Source organism: Hyaena hyaena, unplaced genomic scaffold, assembly GCF_003009895.1.
Source record: "Hyaena hyaena isolate Hyena2069 unplaced genomic scaffold, ASM300989v1 scaffold_29, whole genome shotgun sequence".
NCBI lineage: Eukaryota > Metazoa > Chordata > Mammalia > Carnivora > Hyaenidae > Hyaena > Hyaena hyaena.
In genome coordinates, this window is record NW_024080661.1 from 2,271,145 (window position 1) to 2,289,987 (window position 18,843).

Here is an 18,843-nt window from a genome sequence, read left to right on the forward strand (position 1 = left end):
TGGGACTGAAGCAGGACCTGCCCTCCTGGGCAAAGCCTGGCCAGAGCCCGAAAAGGACAGTGGCCACAGACCTCCTGGCGTTGGCACAGGGCCCAAGAGCAGCCTGTGGTGGGGGGGGACCTCAGGGGCCAGGGCCTGGTGTAGGTGTTCCCGCTTCTAGAAGCCAGCTCCACAGGAATCAGAGCTGGCACGCTCTGCCTGCAGACTCGAGTCCCAACGATGCCCTCCTCATCAACGAGCGCGTTCCCTCCACTCCCCGGTCTCCAGAGGGAGTGGCCTGGCCTCAGAACCTGTTAGTAAGAACTGTTACTCTGGGGGACAGAGCCAGAGGGATCCTGGCTTAACCCCTTCCCAGAGGCTAAAGCGTCTGGAGAAAAGACAGTTCCCTAAGGGCCAAGATCCCCTTCCTGGGTGGAGGGCTGGGAACCCAGCTTTACTCAAGAGAGAACCCTGGCCTCAGATTCTGTTTGCCTTCTGCTCCCCACCCCAGCACCCCGGAGAGGACAGCAGGTTGATTTCGGTGTTAACATGTGCTGCAGCTCTTGACATTTTGGTGGGGGTCTTGGGGGAGCATTGCTAGGAGGGCAACAGGGCACATGCCGAAACCTAGCAGGGGCCTGAGGAGCCTCTGGGCTGAAGGGAGAGGTGAGTCACACAGAGAGCAGTATGTGCTTTCCTCTTAACAACGCCTCTTACCCTCCAAGGGACACAGCCAGGGCTGCTGTTCTGCAAGAGTGGCAAGGTTTTTTTTTGTTGTTTTTTTTTTTTAGCCATCCATTCCCTCCCTGTTTCCTTTGTCACCCGTGGCCTGCATGGGCAAGCAGATAGCTTTTCCTTAGAGGCAGCCCACCCTCACGTCAGAAGAAATGAAAAGGATAGGATCGCAGACGGATCATGGGTTCTCTGCCCCCCGACCACTGCACGTAAGCCCTTTGGGGGGAAACCAGACCAACAGCTGAATGTGCTCTGGCACAGAAGTCTCTCGACCAGCGCCTACCGATCCTATACCTCATTGCCGTACTGGCAGGAGGAAGACGTGAGGGGGTTTCTCTCCCTCACGTGTGGGTTTTAAGACTGGAAAAGTGTCTTGCCGTGTTCTGAACGGGGATTGCTGGAGAGAAGGGGAATATTAAGAAATTGCCCCCTTTCTGCCCTTAGCGTTGCTCTTAGGACACAAAGAATTATCCTTTCCTGGGCGCTGATTCCAAGCCATGGGCCTAAGGCTTCGTACACAGAAACTGACCCAACTCCTGGGCATCCTTTGGCAATGAGGGTGCCACCCCCTGGCAAGCAGAACTGCCTGTTGGCACTCAGGACTTCCCTTCTCCGGGGAGCTACGCAGGCCTGACTGTCTCTGCTTCCCGTGGGATGCCTGAGTCAGACGGCGAGTGGGAGCGTGCCCTCTGCCTACTGTGGGCGGTGGCCTAAGGAAAGAACAAAAAGACCGGGTGGCAACTCCACCCTCATCTGCCTTAGGTTGCTGGAGAGTAGCAGGGGGAAGGGGCTATCGATAGTGTGATGGAGCCCAAGCTCAGCCCTGAAAATCTGGGGGCAGGCCACCCCCAGCAGCTCAGGAGTGTGGGTCACGCTCCCAAGTTCCCTCCTCTGCCCCCTTCCCTCCTCAGGCTCGTTGGCATCAAATCCGCCCCTCACTGCCCCCTCCCTTCTGCTCAGTGATGCTCAACACTGCGGCTCTTGGATCCCACATACTAGAATTACAAGCCTGGAAGGAAAGCGGACTGGGTCCCTCCTTTCTGAGACCCTCCCTCCTAAAGGCAAATCCAGGCAAAATACCTTAAAAACAAATATTAAGCCTGCAAATAGAGCTCAGGCTTCTTTCAAACTTCTCAGTCCATCTTTGCAATCACTTTCTGAGGGCCCTTTGAGGCCCCGCACTTGAGAATGACCAAAAGCCACCTGCAGCCTCCCAGGTCCCTGTACCCACTGGGGGCTCATGGCTGATGGAATGCGGCTGTGGTCTACACGGCAGTGGGCTCCAGGAACCATAACTTGGTGATTCGCCACCTTGGTCTTCGGGGTTGGGATGAAGGAAGTGCAGTCATGTCAGGACAGGCGGCAACTAGATTTCCTAGTGAAGGAGCCGACGAGGGAGAGGAGGAGGTAGGAGGCCTCCTGGGAAGACGGACTACAGAACAGGGATGGGCAAATCACGGCGAGACAGGGCAGAGAATCTGGGCGGGAGGAAATGAGCAGTGACCACGGGTGAGGCCAAAAGCAAGGGCCAACCAGGACTTCTCTGATGAAACTCAGAAGCCACCAAGTCGTATTCCTTTGGGCCTGCCTGGGAACCTGCCATCAGGCCCCCTCCCGCCGCCTGTGGTCCACCTTCCAAAGACCAAGGCAGGCAGCCACGGCTGATGGCCTGACACTGCACTCAGCCTTGGAAAGCGTACCATCCCTCCAGGCAAGGAAGGCACTCGGCCCTGCTCCCACCAGCGCCAAAAGCCCCCAAGCCCCGCCTCACCACGCCCAGCACCCGGGTCCAGAGAAGCTTTACAAAGGCAGTGTATGCATAAACATTACAGAAGAGCGTTTCCTGGCTGGGATTTTGAGTAGGAGCCAGAGACAGTAAGGGATGTGGTCCCTCCCATGAGGGCACTTCTGATGAGGTCTGGGGCTGCCCGTGAATGGCCGTGTTGGGGGAGTGATCCGGGAGCACACGCAAGCGTGTGTTAGCTAGAGGGGTTGGCCACGCAACCACGGGCAGAACGCTCGGGTCAGCCTCCTCTCTCCCGCTGCAAGCCTCTGAGGACCCGGCCCCCATCTGGGGCCCCCAATGACCATACTACTCAGGGCTCAGGTATCTGCTGGCAGAGTACCAAGTACTCACCCTCCTGTGTGTCCTCAGTGCAACCCAAGGCTGGGCCCATGAGTGCCTGAGCTTAGGGCCCCCGGCACACCCCGTCTGGCCTGCCCGGAAGGCTGGGCGCTGCATTTTAGCAGCATCATTGGCACCTTCCTGGGCCTCCCCCACCCCACCCCCTCCCACCCCAATCCTCCTTAATTCTCCCAGGCCCTCTTCCCTTCTCAGACATTCTCGTCCTCTCCCATGGCCTCAGGTGCCACTTCGGAGGCTCAAGATGATTAACCAGGTCTCATCAGCCTAGACCCCTCCCCTAAGATGGTCTCCTCTCCAGCCGTGATTGTTCAATCTGGAACATCGGTGTTCCATAAGCCCTCACACTCCATGGGTCCGACGGGCTTCATTTCCCCCCCGAAAACGTCCTCCTCCAACATGCCCCACTTCAACGAACAGCACCACCCATATTTTCTCAAGTTATCCCCGTGAGTGGATTCCCTCCCCGCCGGCCGCACCCCAGACTCCGACACCAGGCTCCCAGCTCCCAGCTTCTTAGGCAGCATCGTGGAATCTCTCAACATCTCCCTGCCACTGCCTCGCCCTCCCTCCCCACCACCCACTCGGTCTCCCGAGTCCGGTGCCCAAACACAGTCACTAAGGTCCAAGCGAAATACGTAATTCAACCAAACAATCAGACCCCAAGGTGACTTAAGGACATATGTACAAAAGCACCGGAAGAAAACAGGCGAGGTACAGTCCCCAAACCCGAACCCAGCCCTTTGTTTCATACTGAGAAGCCAGTGTGCATCCTCTGTAGAGTGAAATATTACAGTACGTTCTCTTTTCATTTAAGACTCTCCCGAGGAGAGATTAATAATGTTGCAAAGTTGGGGGAGGGAGGAGGGTGGCAAAGTGTTTAAGAAAAAGCAGTTAACCATAAAAAATTCATTTCTCCCACGCAGACAAAGCCCCTGCTGGGGTTTCAGCAGTAGCAGCAGGGCCGGCCCCTCTCTAGTTTGCGCCGCAGGGCTGTTTTGTGATCCAGACACCGAATCCCACTCGGCAGAAAAGCACAACACAAGCCTACGTGTTATTTTCAAGACAGAAGGGATGATCTAAAAAGGCAACCAGTTGCAAACTTCCTGCCTAATCACCGAGGATGGGAGAGGCTGTTGGAAGCTAGTACTTTTTCTCTCCATCTGGGCTTAAAAAAACCAGAAATTAGTAGACACTCTGGTTCAACAACAGCAAGAAGGATTAAAAAAAAAAAAAAAGAATCATTGTCTGAAAGCCTGGCCCTTCCCACTGCCCGATCTTCAGCAGGTGCGCGAGCCCTGCCTACTTGTCCAGCCTGTTCCTCACCATCTTGCTCGAGGAGAATCACACTGTCTCACGTTTTCCCTAACGCTACGCCTTTGCCCACGTCGTTCCCTCTTCCTGACATGCCCGTTCCACTGTCTAAATGGCAAACACTTACTCAATAAGACAAATCAAATGTCCGCTCCCTTTATGAAGCCTTTCTGACTGTCTGACGCCTGGAGACAATTTTTTCCTTTCTGCTCCCCTTTACCTCACAGAGATAACTTAACAGTTCCTGTAACTCATCAGCCTTTAAATCTGCTTCGCCCTATAAACTACAAACCCCTTGTGGGCAGGAAGCATGTCACCTTCTTCAACTCAGTATTCTCAGACCTAACTCAGTGCCTGATCCAAAACAAGTCTTTAACAAACAAATGTCTACTGAATGAATAAATATCTATGCTGAGCTCTTGGCTCTTAAGCAAGCCATTCACATGATCCTGGTCTTCTCCCAGAGTCCCAGGTCCAGAGTAGCATAGCCTAGGAGTGCTAAGAGTGTGGCCCCAGGAACACAACCATCTGAGTTGAAGGGTGCTAATTACCACTTACACAAGTTCAAGTGCACCTGCTTGGAAGCAGCAGAGGACAGCAATGTTCACATGTGGAAAGACAGCCCCAACAAGAAAGTAAGTCCAGTCAACTCCCTCAGTCATGTTGATGGAGGAAAACGATGTAGCAAAATTTTTCAACCAGCTGAGAATCCATAGATCAACATCATTAAGCCGTGAGACATGAATTATTTCATTGCAGCAAATTGGTCTTCCAGATTCCATTTGGCTCAAGCTACGACCATATAATAAAAGATGACAGGTCTCTAATGAAGGGCCTTATGAAGCTTCGCACCTGGTAATGCAGACACGTGGGTAGGGCAGGAAGTTCCCCTTACCTGGCACAGTCCTGGGGTGCCTGCCTAGATGGCTCTTGCAGCTCCCCTTCCTGATGTTGGTGGAAACCAGGACTACAGAGAGGACTTGACCCAAGGCTGCCCCAGCCGGGTCAAAGCCGGAATGGGTACTGGCAGGTTTTCCATTTCTCAGCCCTGTGTCCACAGCCTGGAAGTGGCTTTGCACAGCTACCTGCTCCCCTGTGCCCCCAGTTATTGCTGGCATTGACCTAGGAACTAGACTCCAACTACCTAGGAAGGGCAAAATGTGAAGGGGGGAGAACTTAGCTAAGATGAGGGAGGCCCAGGAGGGGTGGGGCGGCGGTAACCTTTCCATCTACCAGAACACTGACTAATGTGAACTCCGTTGCACCCTGAAAGGAGAAACCATGAGCACCATGAAAGGAGAACCCAGGGTTGGGAGCTGGACAAGGAGGATGGCTCTGGTCTGAGATGGCTTGATCCCAAATGTCTCTCTTCCCTCCTTTCCATTCAGCAGTCTTCCTTCCCACCCCACAGTCTCTTCCTGACCCCACCGCATCTCCCCCTCTCCAGAGAACCCCACTCCCACCCTACCCCCACGCCCTACATACACTCACGCACAATATACAGCACCTATCCTGTGTGATCCACAACTCACTTCAACCTCTCCCACTCTTCAGCCCAATTTCTCCCCCCAACCAAACTGCCCCTCCTGTGTCTCTCCATCACCTGGCCTCCGAGTCAGGCCTCTAACTCCATTTTCCAGTTGTCCTTTCCCTGCCCACCAGCTTCCCTCCAGGCTACGCTAGGCTCGCCTCCAGGCACCTGCTAGAGGCCAGCCATTTAACACTGACCACTCCCTTTAAGCCCCCAGTGACTCATTCCCCGCCCCCCGCCTGGGCTGCAGCCGTCCCTATACCTTTAACAAACCTCCACGTGCGTGTTAACGGCGGTGACAGCATTTCCTTGTCTCTCTGCTCCCGCCCCCGGAGGCACCGCCCATTGGCCACTGGGTTCTCCTGCTCTCGCTCTAATTGGCCTCGCTCCCGCAAAACTCCAACCAATGGCCTCTCCGCGCCTGGCTCCCTCCTCCGATCCTGAGCGCTCATTGGTTCCGAGGACTTAAGACCTGTTAGCCGGGATTGGCAACTGGCGAATTCTTCCTATCCCCGGGTAAACTCCCGGCCTGAGAAATTGGTTCCGAACCCAACGGAACCCGGCGCCGGGCGACGCCGGGTCACGTGGCTGGCGGCCTCCTGACGTGCGGGCTGCGAGGCATCACCGCGACGTTCGGGCGACCTACCGAGTGGCCCCCGACCTCCACCACCTGTGCGGTGGTGGTGTCGTCATGGACCTGGGGCCGATGCGCAAGAGTTACCGCGGAGACGGAGAGGTGCGGCCGCCGGCAGGGCCTCCCGCAGGGAGGGGTCCCCACGTCATCCCCCAAGGGGAGGGGATGGGAGGGGAAGGAACGCCACCGGGTGGGTTTGGGGTCATCTGGGTAGGAGAAGGGGGTTCAAAGACAAGCAACAGGGCGAGGAGCTCTGGGGAAAAGGGATGAAAAGAGGTGGCTGGGCATAGTGGGTACGTGCGAGCTCTGGAGGGGGCCCAGGCTGCAGTCCTGCCCTTCACGGGGTGCATCACCTTAGACAATAACTTAACCCCTCTGGGCCTCAAAATTTCCTCACCTGAGAAGTGAGCACCTTACTCAGGGACGTTGTGGACTTTGATATTTGCAAAGTGCTTAGCACAGTGATAATCAGCTAATATTTGATAAGTGACACATGGGCGAGGGTACCGTCTCACGGAGGAGGGGAGGAGAAAGCTCCAGTTCTCACTGCCTGATTCACCCCCTTCCCTCACGATTTCGATTTCGAGAAGTTCTTTTCCTTTTCCCTCCTCAAAGGTGGAACCAACAGAATTGTTTTTGGAACTGGGGCCCAGAGCCACCGTTTTTTCAATCTGGTTCTGTGTGAGCATTTCCAGAAGTACTTGTTAAGCATGTAGTTTTTCCTTAAACCTCAGACCTACAGAGAATTTGGGGAGGAGGGGTGGAGCCCAGGAATGTGGCTTTTTTTTTTATGCTCTCCAGGTGATAGGTTTGACACCCCGAGTCAACGATCACTAGCTATGGGACTTGGCAAGTTATGCCATGTGTTTCTGCCTCTGTCCTCACCTGTAAAATAAGGCTAGCAGTACCTGGGTACTGGTCTTTTCTTTTGTTTTGTTTTATATGAAAAGTGCCCGGAACAGTACCAGGTACACAGTAAGCACTGTATATGTTTATTAAATAAAACTTTCCTTTCTCAGGCATTTGAGGAGACTCAGCTGACCTCCCTGGACCCCATGAAGCAGTTTGCTGCCTGGTTTGAGGAGGCTGTCCAGTGTCCCGACATAGGGGAAGCCAATGCCATGTGCCTAGCTACCTGTACCAGGTGGGCATAGCTGTGGGCCCACCTGTGGGTGGATACGGATGAAGTAGAAAACTTAGGAAACCGCAACTTGATGGAATGCAAATTTATGTTATAGCAGTGTTATTAGCATGCTGTGTGGCCTCAGGCGTGTTACTTGTCCTCTCTGGGCCTCAGCGCCCTTTCCTGTAAACCAAGATCACACTTCGCTTAATTCCATTTCAGTAATAAAGTATAGTGCCTCATTCATCTCTGCTCTTAATGCACCTACCCCCAACACCTTTGTCTCCCTCATCTCCCTATTTACCCAATTCCCATCTGCCCTTTAAGAGCTATATCTCCTGGGGGGTGCCCAGGGGTGCTCAGTGGGTTAAGCTTCCGGCTTCAGCTCAGGTCATGATCTCATGGTTTGTGAGTTTGAGCCCCGCCTGGGGCTCTCTGCTTTCAGCCTAGAGCCCGCTTCGGATCCTCTGTCCCCCTCTCTCACTGCCCTGCGCACACTCTCTCTCGCTTGCTCGCTCTCAAAAATAAACATTAGAAAACACACACACACACAAACAGCTACATCTCCTGGAACTTCTCCATAAAGCTCTCCCTCTCCTGAAATCTAGCACAGTGCTTGGTCATGTTATTTATTTAACAATCAGTCATATACCCCATGAGACACCTCCTCTGTCTGACTTCGGCTCAGGTCATGATCTCACAGTTCATGGGTTCGAGCCCCGCATTGGGCTCTGTGCTGACAGCTCAGAGCCTGGAGCTGCTTCAGATTCTGTCTCCCTCCCTCTCTGCCCTCCCCCACTCGTGTTCTGTCTCTCTCTGTCTCTTAAAAATGAATAAATGTTAAAAAAAAATTTTTTTTTAATCGGTTCCTAACGAGGCCTCTCTGGCTTGTAGATGACCACCTTTTTGCTGGGTCCTCACATGGCCTTTCCTTTGTGCCTGCAGGGAAAGGGAGGGAGAGAAAGATCTTTCTGGTATCTCTTCCTCTTCTTATAAGGACACCAGTCCTATTGAATTACAGTCTCCCCTTTATGACCTCATTTAACCTTAATTACCTCCCTCAAAGCCCTAGCTCCAAATATAGTCCCACTAGGGGCTAGGGCTTCAACACAGAATTTCAGGGGGACACAGTTCAGTCCATAACAGGCCCCAGGCGGTAATGTCATACTTACCCCTCTAGGACAAACCCCCAGGGGCAAGTGGGAACGCAGGGTAGCCTGCGTGCGCTGACAGTGCAAAATAAGGGGCATAGGTGGGAGGTGCTCAGGGGAGCACCTGTGGGGAGGGGTGGTAGCAGGGACTGTGAAATGAGCGCTGATCACATGCTCCGGTCTTCGCCCCAGAGATGGAAAACCCTCCGCCCGCATGGTGCTGCTGAAGGGCTTTGGCAAGGATGGCTTCCGTTTCTTCACTAACTTCGAGAGTCGAAAGGGAAGAGAGCTGGTGAGGGTTCAGAGTACATCCTCCCGGGCCTGCAGGGTCCAGCCCTCGCTTCCTCCGTCACCTTCATATGCCATCCCTGCCCCAGCCCACTTGCTGTCTGTGCTCAGGCACCATCCTGCCTGCGGGCCTTTGCACTTGCCCTTCTCTTTGCTGGGAATGAGTGCTCTCTCTAACCACCCCTGTCATCTGTTTACCTTCTGTCCCGTCAGCTCTCAGACCCAGGAAAGTCCTCCTCAATTCCTGTGCTACATCAGTCACTGTTCACTGTCATTATAACTTTTAGCTTTACTTGTGCCCTTTGTTCGGTTTATAATTGTGGGTTTATTTATGTGATCGTGTGCTTCATATTTGTCTCCTCTGCTAAACCCCCCGTAGGCCCTGTGGGGGCCAGAGGCTGCGTCTGTTATATCTCTGTTCTTCCCCCCCAGCCCCTCTCCTGGCATCAAGCCTAGAGCTGATACTCTCTGTGCGATCAACTCATGAATCCAAAGGAGGAGCCCTCCCTGAGTCCGTGCCAGCCGCAGATGCATTTCTGAGGACTTGCAAATCTATGGATTAGAGAAATGGCAAGACTCACGTTGGAGTCCACATGGCTTGGGTTTTCAGCATAGCTCTACCACTTACCGTGTGAACTTGAGCATGTTACTTAACCTCCCCGAGTCTATCTCCACACCTGTAAAAGTAGGCACACCTTTGAGGGTTTCAATAAGATGCGGTAGTGAATGCATCCGCTGTGGGCATGGGTGCTGCAGACTTCCTGCCTTCTTTCTGCATGTGGACGTGTCCTCCCTGCAGTTCTGATGGCTGACTATGAATTCTCTTTTGCTTCCAGGACTCCAATCCCTTTGCTTCTCTCGTCTTCTATTGGGAGCCCCTCAACCGCCAGGTGAGTGAGCATTCCCCGGACAGCCTGGGGCTCATTAGGGATGAGCCCAGTGGAGGCCCCCAGGCCAGGCAAACAGCCCACCTCTCAAAGAGCTCTCAATGAGCTGGTCTAGTTGGGGCTAGCAGTGACGGGGCGGCAGGTAAGGAGAAGAGAGAGAGGAAGGGGGCCTGTGGGGAGGGCGGGTGGTGCTGAATGCCGTCTAGCTGGGGCCATGCCCGAGCAGGTGCGTGTGGAGGGCTCCGTGAAGAAGCTGCCAGAGGAGGAGGCTGAGTGCTACTTCCGCTCCCGCCCCAAGAGCAGCCAGATCGGGGCTGTGGTCAGTCACCAGAGTTCTGTGATCCCAGATCGGGAGGTGAGTTGGGCTCCTCCTTTGTGCCCCGGGTGCCAGGGCCCTTCGCTCCTCCCCAGCGGCTGTCACCTGGGGATGCCAGCTAGTAAATGGTTATTATGTGAAGCACCCACTGGTCTGGGCCTTCCTTTGTTTCCTTCCCCTGGACAGTATCTGAGAAAGAAAAACGAGGAACTGAAGCAGCTCTACCAAGAGCAAGAGGTGCCAAAGCCAACATACTGGTGAGTGATACCTGGTCCTCAGCAGATGCATCCCAGCAGCTTCCTTCAAGGGGCCCTGGGATGGGGGCGGGGGTCCCTGGGATGGGGGCCTGCTGGAAAAATGCCCAGAGCACAAACCCACCACTTCTCCTTGAAGGGGCGGCTACATCCTGTACCCGCAAGTGATGGAGTTCTGGCAAGGCCAAACCAACCGGCTGCATGACCGGATCGTCTTCCGGCGGGGCCTGCCAACAGGAGACTCCCCCATGGGGCCCATGACCCACCTGGGGGAGGAAGACTGGCTCTATGAGAGACTTGCACCCTGACTTCCGATCTGCTGGTGCTGACAGGAGCCGGAGGCTGGGTGCTAAGAGAGGGTGTGGGGTTGAGAGCCAGGCCCTTCTAAACTCATCCCATTTCCCTCCCCGCCCCTTCTATTTAAGATTCTTCAGAGTTCAAGCTCTGAATTCTGTATTTTCAGTTGGCTCTCAATTAGGTGGTGGAGTGGAGTGTAAACAGTGGCATAGAGACTCAGAAATGGCGGGGGGGGGGGGGGCATCCCACAATTATTTTCTTGATCTTGAATATGATTTACTGGAATAGCTCCCTCGAGAGGCAATAGCTGGTGTGATTCCCTTTTTCTGGAGGCCCCCATCTGCCCTGTTACTAATGTGACTGAGTCATACCACTCAAAGCTAATTGGTTCCGGCATAAGCCAGTCTAGCCAATCGTTTTTTTTCTTGTCAACAATGTGAAATTTGAAAGGAAGAGACCCTGAGTCTGAGAGGCCGTGTAGCCAAGCCGTTAGTGGCAGCCAAGAAGATACAGCCTCCAGCTGCTGCTCTTGAAATTCCCTGAGTGACCTTGGATCCCTCCTCCCACCTCTAGGTTGTGCAGTTCCTCTTCCAGCCTCAAAACACCCACTATCCCTGTGGGGCTGGAGGGGAAGAAGGGAAGGAAGGGAAGAAGGAAGTTAGGAAGGAAGTAGTTTTTCCTTAAACTAACTAGAATCAATTTCTGTTGTTTGCAACTAAAGGAGGCTTAACTAACTTAGTAGGATATTTTTATAGCACCCTACCCTACTGATAACTGCCTCCCATTATCTGAAGCACAACAAAGTGGAAAAGAGATTAAATTTATTCTCTGGAGCCCCAAAGGGACCATAAGTGGAAGTTGCATGGCAGTAGATTTCATCTCATGGAGACTTCAAATAGCTAGGACTGCCTAAGAGGGAATGGGCTACCTTCGAGGTAGCAAGTGTCTCTAAAAGTATCCAATCCCAGGTAGTCAGGAGTTTTATAGAAGGGATTCATGTGCTGGTACCTATGAGCCCAGCGGATTTCAATCAAGCTTTATCTTCCGTGCTTGTTTATGAGAACTATATCTGCGTGTATAGATACATACACGTGTATATTTCATTTTCCAGGTATAAAGTTGTTATAGGGATTATACCTTGCTGACTACTCATACATCCCCTTCACCTGTCTCCCCCCCACCCCCGCCACCCCTACTGATGATTACTCCCAGACACTGGTTTTCATCCAGGCCGGGATTACCCAGGGAGCTTTAATCGGATGTGATTTAACTGGTCTGAGTGTGGTCTGAGCTTTGGGAAATTTAAAAGCTCCCCAGGGAATTCGGTGCAGCCAAAAGTTGAGAGCCCCTGGCTTAGATCCTTGCCACAGACCGGCAGCAGCAGTACCACTTGGGAGCCCGCCCCAGACTCATGCCTCCCATTCTACATCTTAAAATTTTTTTTTCTTTTAACTTTTATTTATTGTTGAGAGAGAGAGAGGGAGACAGAATCAGAAGCAGGCTCCAGGCTCTGAGCTGTTAGCACCCCACCTGACTCTCAGGGCTTGAACCCATGAACTGTGAGATCATGACCTGAGCTGAAGTCAGAAGCTTAACCTACTGAGCCACCCCTCCCCCCGTTTCTACATTTAAAAAGACACCCCCTCCCCCATGACCGGACACAGTGGCCCTGACCTCGAAACCAACGACCTCCCATCCTCACCATTGGATTCTTCATCCAGTCTGGGCTGAGGCCTATGCTGAACTGTATTTACTTTTCCTGAGCTCAAGCCTAGTGACCAATGACAACTTGAATGAATGGCCTACAGGCTGTGGAGGGGGAGCCAGGCTGGGTAAATGTTTGCTGTGACTAAGCCAGGATCAGAGATCTATTATCGGTGCGTGTTGGCATTGAACTTGCCAACTCTGTAAACTGCTTCATTCCATTGTGTGGGTGTGTGCTGTGCCTCAGTGTCACAAACAGGCTCCTCCAAGGGTGGCCCTCTCAGTGCTGATCCCTCTCTGAAGCCTGAGTGCAGGGAGGCACAACGCTACCCTGTGGCTGTTGTAGGAGAGGGCGCGGGGCGCGGGGGGTGGGGTGGGGGGTGGAGGTGCCCTTCACTACCTTGCCCTGTTATTGGAAGCTGTGTGTCCCCCACCCCCTAGGTTTGGGCCTGGCTTTCCTGTTCTTTGACAATCACTGTGCCAACTCTGTAATAAAACTTCATCAGCCGTGTGCGATATTAATATGCAACCTGGCCTGGCCTCCTCCTCCGCCCTGCACACCACCCGGACCCCAGGAAAGAGGGGAAGTGGGGAACTTAAGCCACACCTCCCACCTCACGCCTCCTCTCCCTAGAGGTTGGGCGGCCAGCAGGGGGAGCCCGCCGCCCAGGGTTGGCCCCTTCTGGGCAGCGCAGGCCAGTTCTGGCCGGCCCCTCCTGCCTCCCCCTTCCCCGCCTTGGGTCGTGTCCCAGTGAAACTGTGGTCGATAACCCGTAGCCTCTTGCAGCTCCTGCACATATTTGCACTCTCGGTTCCTCCTCCTCCGGCCTCGTGAAAGCTTGTGGCGGCCTCCCACTGACTCCCTGGCAGCCAGATTTCCCCTTGGCTTTTAGTATGCACCTACTAGCGGCCCCCAACTTAGGGATGTATGTGGGGCCTCCCTGGAAGATTCCTGCGGACATCACTTTGAGGCTGGAGCAGGGTCTCACGCACAAGGCAGAGGGGCCATAGACCCTCTCACCTAAGAGCGATAATGGTGGCAATGTGGCAGGGCTTGTCACCCCAGGGCCCAGCATCATCCCCAGGCCCTACCTCCCTCAAGGAACCTCAGGATGGGCTCAAGTGGCAGGTTCCTGTAGTCTGGTGTCTCAGAAGACACTCAGTCTTTTTTTTTTTTTTTTTTTAATTTTTTAAAATTGTTTTTTATTTATTTCTGAGAGAGAGAGAGAGACAGCGTGAGCAGGGGAGGGTCAGAGAGAGAGGGAGACACAGAATCTGAAGCAGGCTCCAGGCTCTGAGCTAACGGTTGGCACAGAGCCTGACACGGGGCTCGAACCCACGAACTGTGAGATTGTGACCGGAGCCAAAGTCAGACACTTATCCGACTGAGCCACCCAGGTGCCCCAAGAAGACACTCAGTCTTGAAGGCGGTTCGCTTTCCCCCATTGGTGCCAGCATCAGGATTCCAAGCCCCAGACCTTGCCCTCTCCGACCCTACCTCCCCTTCTGCAGGTGACTGCCCTCCTTTCTGCTGAGCCTCAGTTTCCCATCCCCCAAACAGATGAGAATCAAGAGTGGAAGGGGCTGTGTGCAGGAGTCATGTGTACAGGCTAGCCCTAGCTTCAGTCTCAGCTCTGCCATTGCAAGCAAATGGCTTCACTTCTCTCCGCCTCAGCTAACTCAGCTGGGAAATGGGGATGCAGCACCTGCCCTCATGTGACGAGGGGATTGGATGAGGAACCTCCTGGAGTACCTGCCACAGGGCCTGGCCCGTTGTAAGCTCTCTGTAAACCTTGGCTCTTCACAGTGGACAGGACAGGGTGGGGGAAGTCAGTTCCTCTGTGGGATACTTTATGGATTAAGTAATTGGATGGACCCTAGAAACTTCCATGTGGTGGGAAGGATAGGGGAAAAAGGCCTTGGGGAAGACAACACACCTGAGCCAGCCTTCCTTCCCTCCCTCCAGCTCCTGGTGTCCCTCACTCATCCTCAGAACTCCCCCTGGCCTGGGTGAGGCCACCCAACAAAGGCCCCCTTGTATGGGTCTATTTGTTTTGGTAATAAATTTCCCTGAGCCACATTCCCTCGGGTGGAGTGGCCCAACAGCCTGTAAGGAATTGACCAGGAAGCTGCAGGACCATATTGTTTGGTTGCCACCTTGGTTTCTCCCTGTTCCCACCAAAAGCTCCAGAGATTTGTCCAATTTTTTCTAGCTCCCAGCTCCTGGGGCTTGAGAAAAATCTGGACCTAACAGCACAGGGAGCACACTCTTTCCCCTTCCTTAAACAAGCTGCGGGCTATGATGGAGCTCCCTAATAAAAGAAGGCAGAGAAAACCAATGTTAACTGAGCACCTAGTATAGGGCTACTTACAGGGCACTTAATATTGGCCGTTCCCATGAAATACTTACTATCACAACCCTTTTTACAGAAGAGGAAACTGAGGTTGAGGGTCAGGGACTTTCCTTCCTTCCTTCCTTCCTTCCTTCCTTCCTTCCTTCCTTCCTTCCTTCCTTCCTTCCTTCCTTTTCTTTCCTTTTTAAAATATTCCCCAAATCACCCATTTACTAAGCTGTGGAATGAGAATTTGAATCCTGATCCCAAACCAAACCCCTGTGACTTTGGGGTAAGTCACCAAAGGTCTCCTCCACTCTCTTAGAGCCCCTGATGGTCTCTCTGTCGACCAGAAGGAACTGATCACTGAGTTGAAGCTAGCCCCTCCCTTTGCTATTTTTTCACACTAGGGACCCTTCCTTTAAAAAAAAAAAAAAAAAAGATTTTATTTTTAAGTAATCTCTACACCCAACCAGGGGCTCAAACTTACAACCTGGAGCTCAAGAGTCACATGCTCTACCTACCCAGCCACGTAGGTGACCCCTAGGAGTCCTTTCTGTTGCTTGATAGGAACTTTGAGCGCAAAGTTCCACTTTACTTACACGAAGGGAGTAAAGGCATTAGAAATGGTCCTCAGTACATGTAAGACAAAAGCATCAATAGGTTCTCTGCTTTTGCAGCATCGTTTATTACAAAGAGAGAAACCTACAATTATTTTTTTAAGCAAAATTCAAGGCTCCAGGATTCATCCCTGGGACCTGTCCCTCTTAAATACTAGTAGGAGAAGGGGAGAAGAGAGCTGGCTTCTCTCAGTTCCTACCAGAGCTCCCTACCCCCTCCCCGAGTGCAGCGTCCCTTTGAGGATGTATGCGGGGAGCTGTGGGGCCCCTCGCCTGGCCTTCTTCAGCAGCCCCCAGCGTCCTCTTCCCACACACGTGGGCACCGAATTCCCAGAAATTTGCCTCTTGTGATGGGAGGTGAGCTCAAGTTCAGGGTCTCCGCCTCCTCCAGCTCCAGGAAAACCATTCCATCATGTGGCTTCTGGAAAATTCACTCTCAGAATTGGTCCAGAGAACAGTTAACAGGTAGAGAAGGTAGAGGGAGCAATTGAAACTCACCCTTGACCCTGTGCCCCTGGAGGAGGTGAAGTCTGTCCGCTTCCTCTCTCCATTTCTTGCCATGCCCACCTCTCTGCTGGCACCACCGCTGTGAGGAGGGCTGTCCTTCCTGGGTGGGGTTCTCATTCTCGGGCTGGAGTGCCTTTGTATGTGCTGGGGGACGTGGGAGGGCCCTGGGATCTCCCAGACCTTCCAGAAAGCTAGGGGATATAAATACAAACCTAAAACCAGACGTTTCCTGCCAGCAGGCATCAACTGTCCCCACGGCTCCTGTGGCCAAGGAGGCCAGCGTGGCAAGCTCCCGTCTCAGATCCGGCTGACGGCAGGAGTGGGGAGGTGCTAGCATCCTCCGTGGGCCCCCTCACTGTCCTTTGTCCTCCCTGTCATCAAAGAGGTTGGGGTTCTCTGCCAACGTGGCTCGGACTTTCTTCTTCTCCTTGAACCGGCCCGAATTGGAGACTTTGACATGCTTGCCCTTTGTGTTCTTGTCCACAATCTTCTCCAGGCGGGTGTTAAAGTTGCCATCGGGGCCTCCACCCTCGGGCCCAGGGGGCTCTGCGCTGCCCTCTGTTTGGGCATAGGTGTCAGGGATCTCGTAGAGCACCTTGGGAGTGGATTTCTTTTTCCGCAGGAAGGTCAGCTTCCACCAGCCCACTTCGGTCATGGCGTTCCCGGGCCGAGGGTGAGGCTTTCTGCAGGAGGAGGATGGGACAGTGAGAGGAGTCAGTCAGTGGGGAGCAGCCCTCTCTAAACTCCTGATTGTGGGCTATTCTAAGAGTCCAGGCCTGAAAGAACTGAAGGTGGAGCTGAACAAACCCAGGATTTGGGAAGAGAGGGCTCTGGGGAAGGGCCAGCCAAATGGACATCAACAGGCTGAGGGGCAGCGGGACAGCCACATACTTTGCCACGCAGGGTTGTAGGGAGCTTTGAGGAATCAGGCCCCTCAGGGCTGCAAGGAGGTGAACGGCTTGCTTGGGTCACCCAGCACCCAGGCCACTGACACCCTTCCCAAGCTGCTCCCACTAAGCCACCAGGTCCCACTGCCAGAAGCCGGCGGATGGTTGGCTGGTATCAGATGGCCAGAAACACCCTGTGCATTTTGCTTAGTATTCATTATGAAATCAGTAGGATTTGTGATTTTGAGAGTAATTTGGACTTCCCGGGGGGGCCAGCAGAAGCGAGGGCCTGTTGCATCTTTCCCGAGTAGAAGGAACCTTGGGCTGGGAGTGGGAAGTCCCGGGGACTGTACCAGCCTGGTGACCTCTAGCAAGTTACTCCTCTGGCCCTCAGAGTCCCCAACCATCCCTTCTGGCCCTAACATTTAGCTCTAATGTTAATTCCTGCCCACAGAGGGAGGCATGCTCGGTAAAGTAAAACATGATAACAGTGGTAATTATTGAAGGATGGCTCCTTTCCCCCACCTAGTTTCCATGAGGACAGGAGTCTGCGGGGGAGCTGAAAGTTTGGAAGGAGGTTTAGTGGGGCCATGAGGCCCGCATGAGATATGGTTTAGACCAGGCTGGACCCTCCATAAGGTACCCGACAGAGGTGGGGCTTGGGGCTGGAATCCAGGCGTCTTCAATGATAAGCAACGTGCCCTGGCACAGCTGTGGCCTCATCTTTCACTAACGTCCACATAGGTGCTGTCTGAGAGAGAGAGTAGGAGGTCTGGGAGACGACGTTGCATGGACATCGTTGCCGGGTGGGGGTGTGTAAGATGCAAGAAAGAGGGGCGCCTGGGTGGCTTAGTCGGTTAAGCGTCCGACTTTCGCTTAGGTCATGATCTCGCGGTTCGTGGGTTCGAGCCCCGCGTGGGGCTCTGTGCTGACTGCCAGCTCAGAGCCTGGAGCCTGTTTCAGTCTGTGACTCCCTTTCTCTCTGACCCTCCCCTGCTCACGCTGTCTCTCTCTCTCTCTTAGAAATAAATAAAACATTAAAAAAAATTAAAAAAAAAAGATGCAAGAAAGAGACAGCAGACTGGAGGAATTCAGAGCGATGGAAGGGCAGGCAGAGGGATGAGAGATCAAGGCATCTGTGGGCCTGGAGAGGGTGGTGGTCTGGTTCTCAGGACTCTGCATGTGGCTGTGAAGGGTCCTGGGAAGGAGTAACCACAGTGCGCCAGAAGGCTACAGTACACAGGAATGCTAGACGGTCAGGCAGCCCAAGCACATGCAAATATATCACCTCCTTTTTTTCTTTTAATTTTTTAAAGTTTATTTATTTGTTTGTTTTGAGAGAGACACGGAGAGCACGAGTGGGGTAGGGGCAGAGAGAGGAGAAAGAATTCCAAGCAGGCTCCATGCTGTCAGCGCAGAGCCTGAGGAGGGTCTCAAACTCACAAACTGTGAGATCTTGACCTGAGCCAAGATCAAGAGTCAGACACGTAACTGACTGAGCCATCCAGGCACCTCATATAGTACCTCCTTTTAAAAACCAAAGGTCTTGGGGCGCCTGGGTGGCTCAGTCAGTTGAGTGTCCGACTGCAGCTCAGGTCATGATCTCACAGTCTGCAGGTTGGAGCCCCATGTCAGGCTCTGTGCTGACAGCTCAGAGCCTGGAGCCTGCTTCTGATTTTGTGTCTCCCTCTCTCTCTGCCCCTCCCCTGCTTGTGCTCTGTCTCTCTCTGCCTCTCAAAAATAAATAAACATTTAAAGAATAAATCAATAAAAATAAAAACCAAATTTCTTAACCACATTTTCTAAAAAGTCCGGAAAGAAATATGACAAATGATTAATCGTGGTTTTCTTTAAGAACAGGGGATGTTTTCTCCCTGTATCGTTTCTGATTTCCAGATCTTCCATAATGAGCAAGGATTTTTATTAGAGGGGGAGCATATCAAATTTGAGGAAAACGGAAGCAGGATGCTGGTCTAGGCTCAGAATGGGTTGAGGGCCCACGTCCATGGGCCTTTTGCTGCCGTTATCCCCTGGTCCTTCATATACTCAGCCCCATGCCCAGAGCACACGCCTGATGGATTCCTTCCTACCTCTTTGTCTGGCGAGCAGATCCACATTGCCAGCTCTGTCCCTCTAGCTG

At 53.2% G+C, this 18,843-nt stretch overlaps 2 protein-coding genes across 2 annotated transcripts; one reads left to right on the forward strand and one right to left on the reverse strand.

Annotated features, from left to right (window-relative positions):
• Nucleotides 1–5,094: 5,094 nt before the first annotated feature.
• On the forward strand, nucleotides 5,095–12,116 carry PNPO (pyridoxamine 5'-phosphate oxidase). Its single transcript, XM_039227787.1, is given in 9 exon segments — nucleotides 5,095–5,191; nucleotides 6,237–6,359; nucleotides 6,362–6,438; nucleotides 7,356–7,480; nucleotides 8,803–8,902; nucleotides 9,735–9,788; nucleotides 10,012–10,140; nucleotides 10,288–10,358; nucleotides 10,495–12,116. Coding segments are annotated over 9 exon segments (945 nt in total). The 3' UTR covers nucleotides 10,664–12,116.
• A 4,015-nt stretch (nucleotides 12,117–16,131) lies between these two features.
• PRR15L (proline rich 15 like) lies at nucleotides 16,132–16,546 on the reverse strand. Its single transcript, XM_039227922.1, has one exon. The coding sequence runs from the start codon at nucleotides 16,469–16,471 to the stop codon at nucleotides 16,169–16,171; it is 303 nt and encodes a 100-aa protein (XP_039083853.1). The 5' UTR covers nucleotides 16,472–16,546; the 3' UTR covers nucleotides 16,132–16,168.
• Nucleotides 16,547–18,843: the final 2,297 nt, after the last annotated feature.

Excerpts from the sequence above, each read along its gene's own strand:
- PRR15L (XM_039227922.1), bottom strand. The coding sequence starts at position 16,471 with ATGACCGAAGTGGGCTGGTGGAAGCTGACCTTCCTGCGGAAAAAGAAA.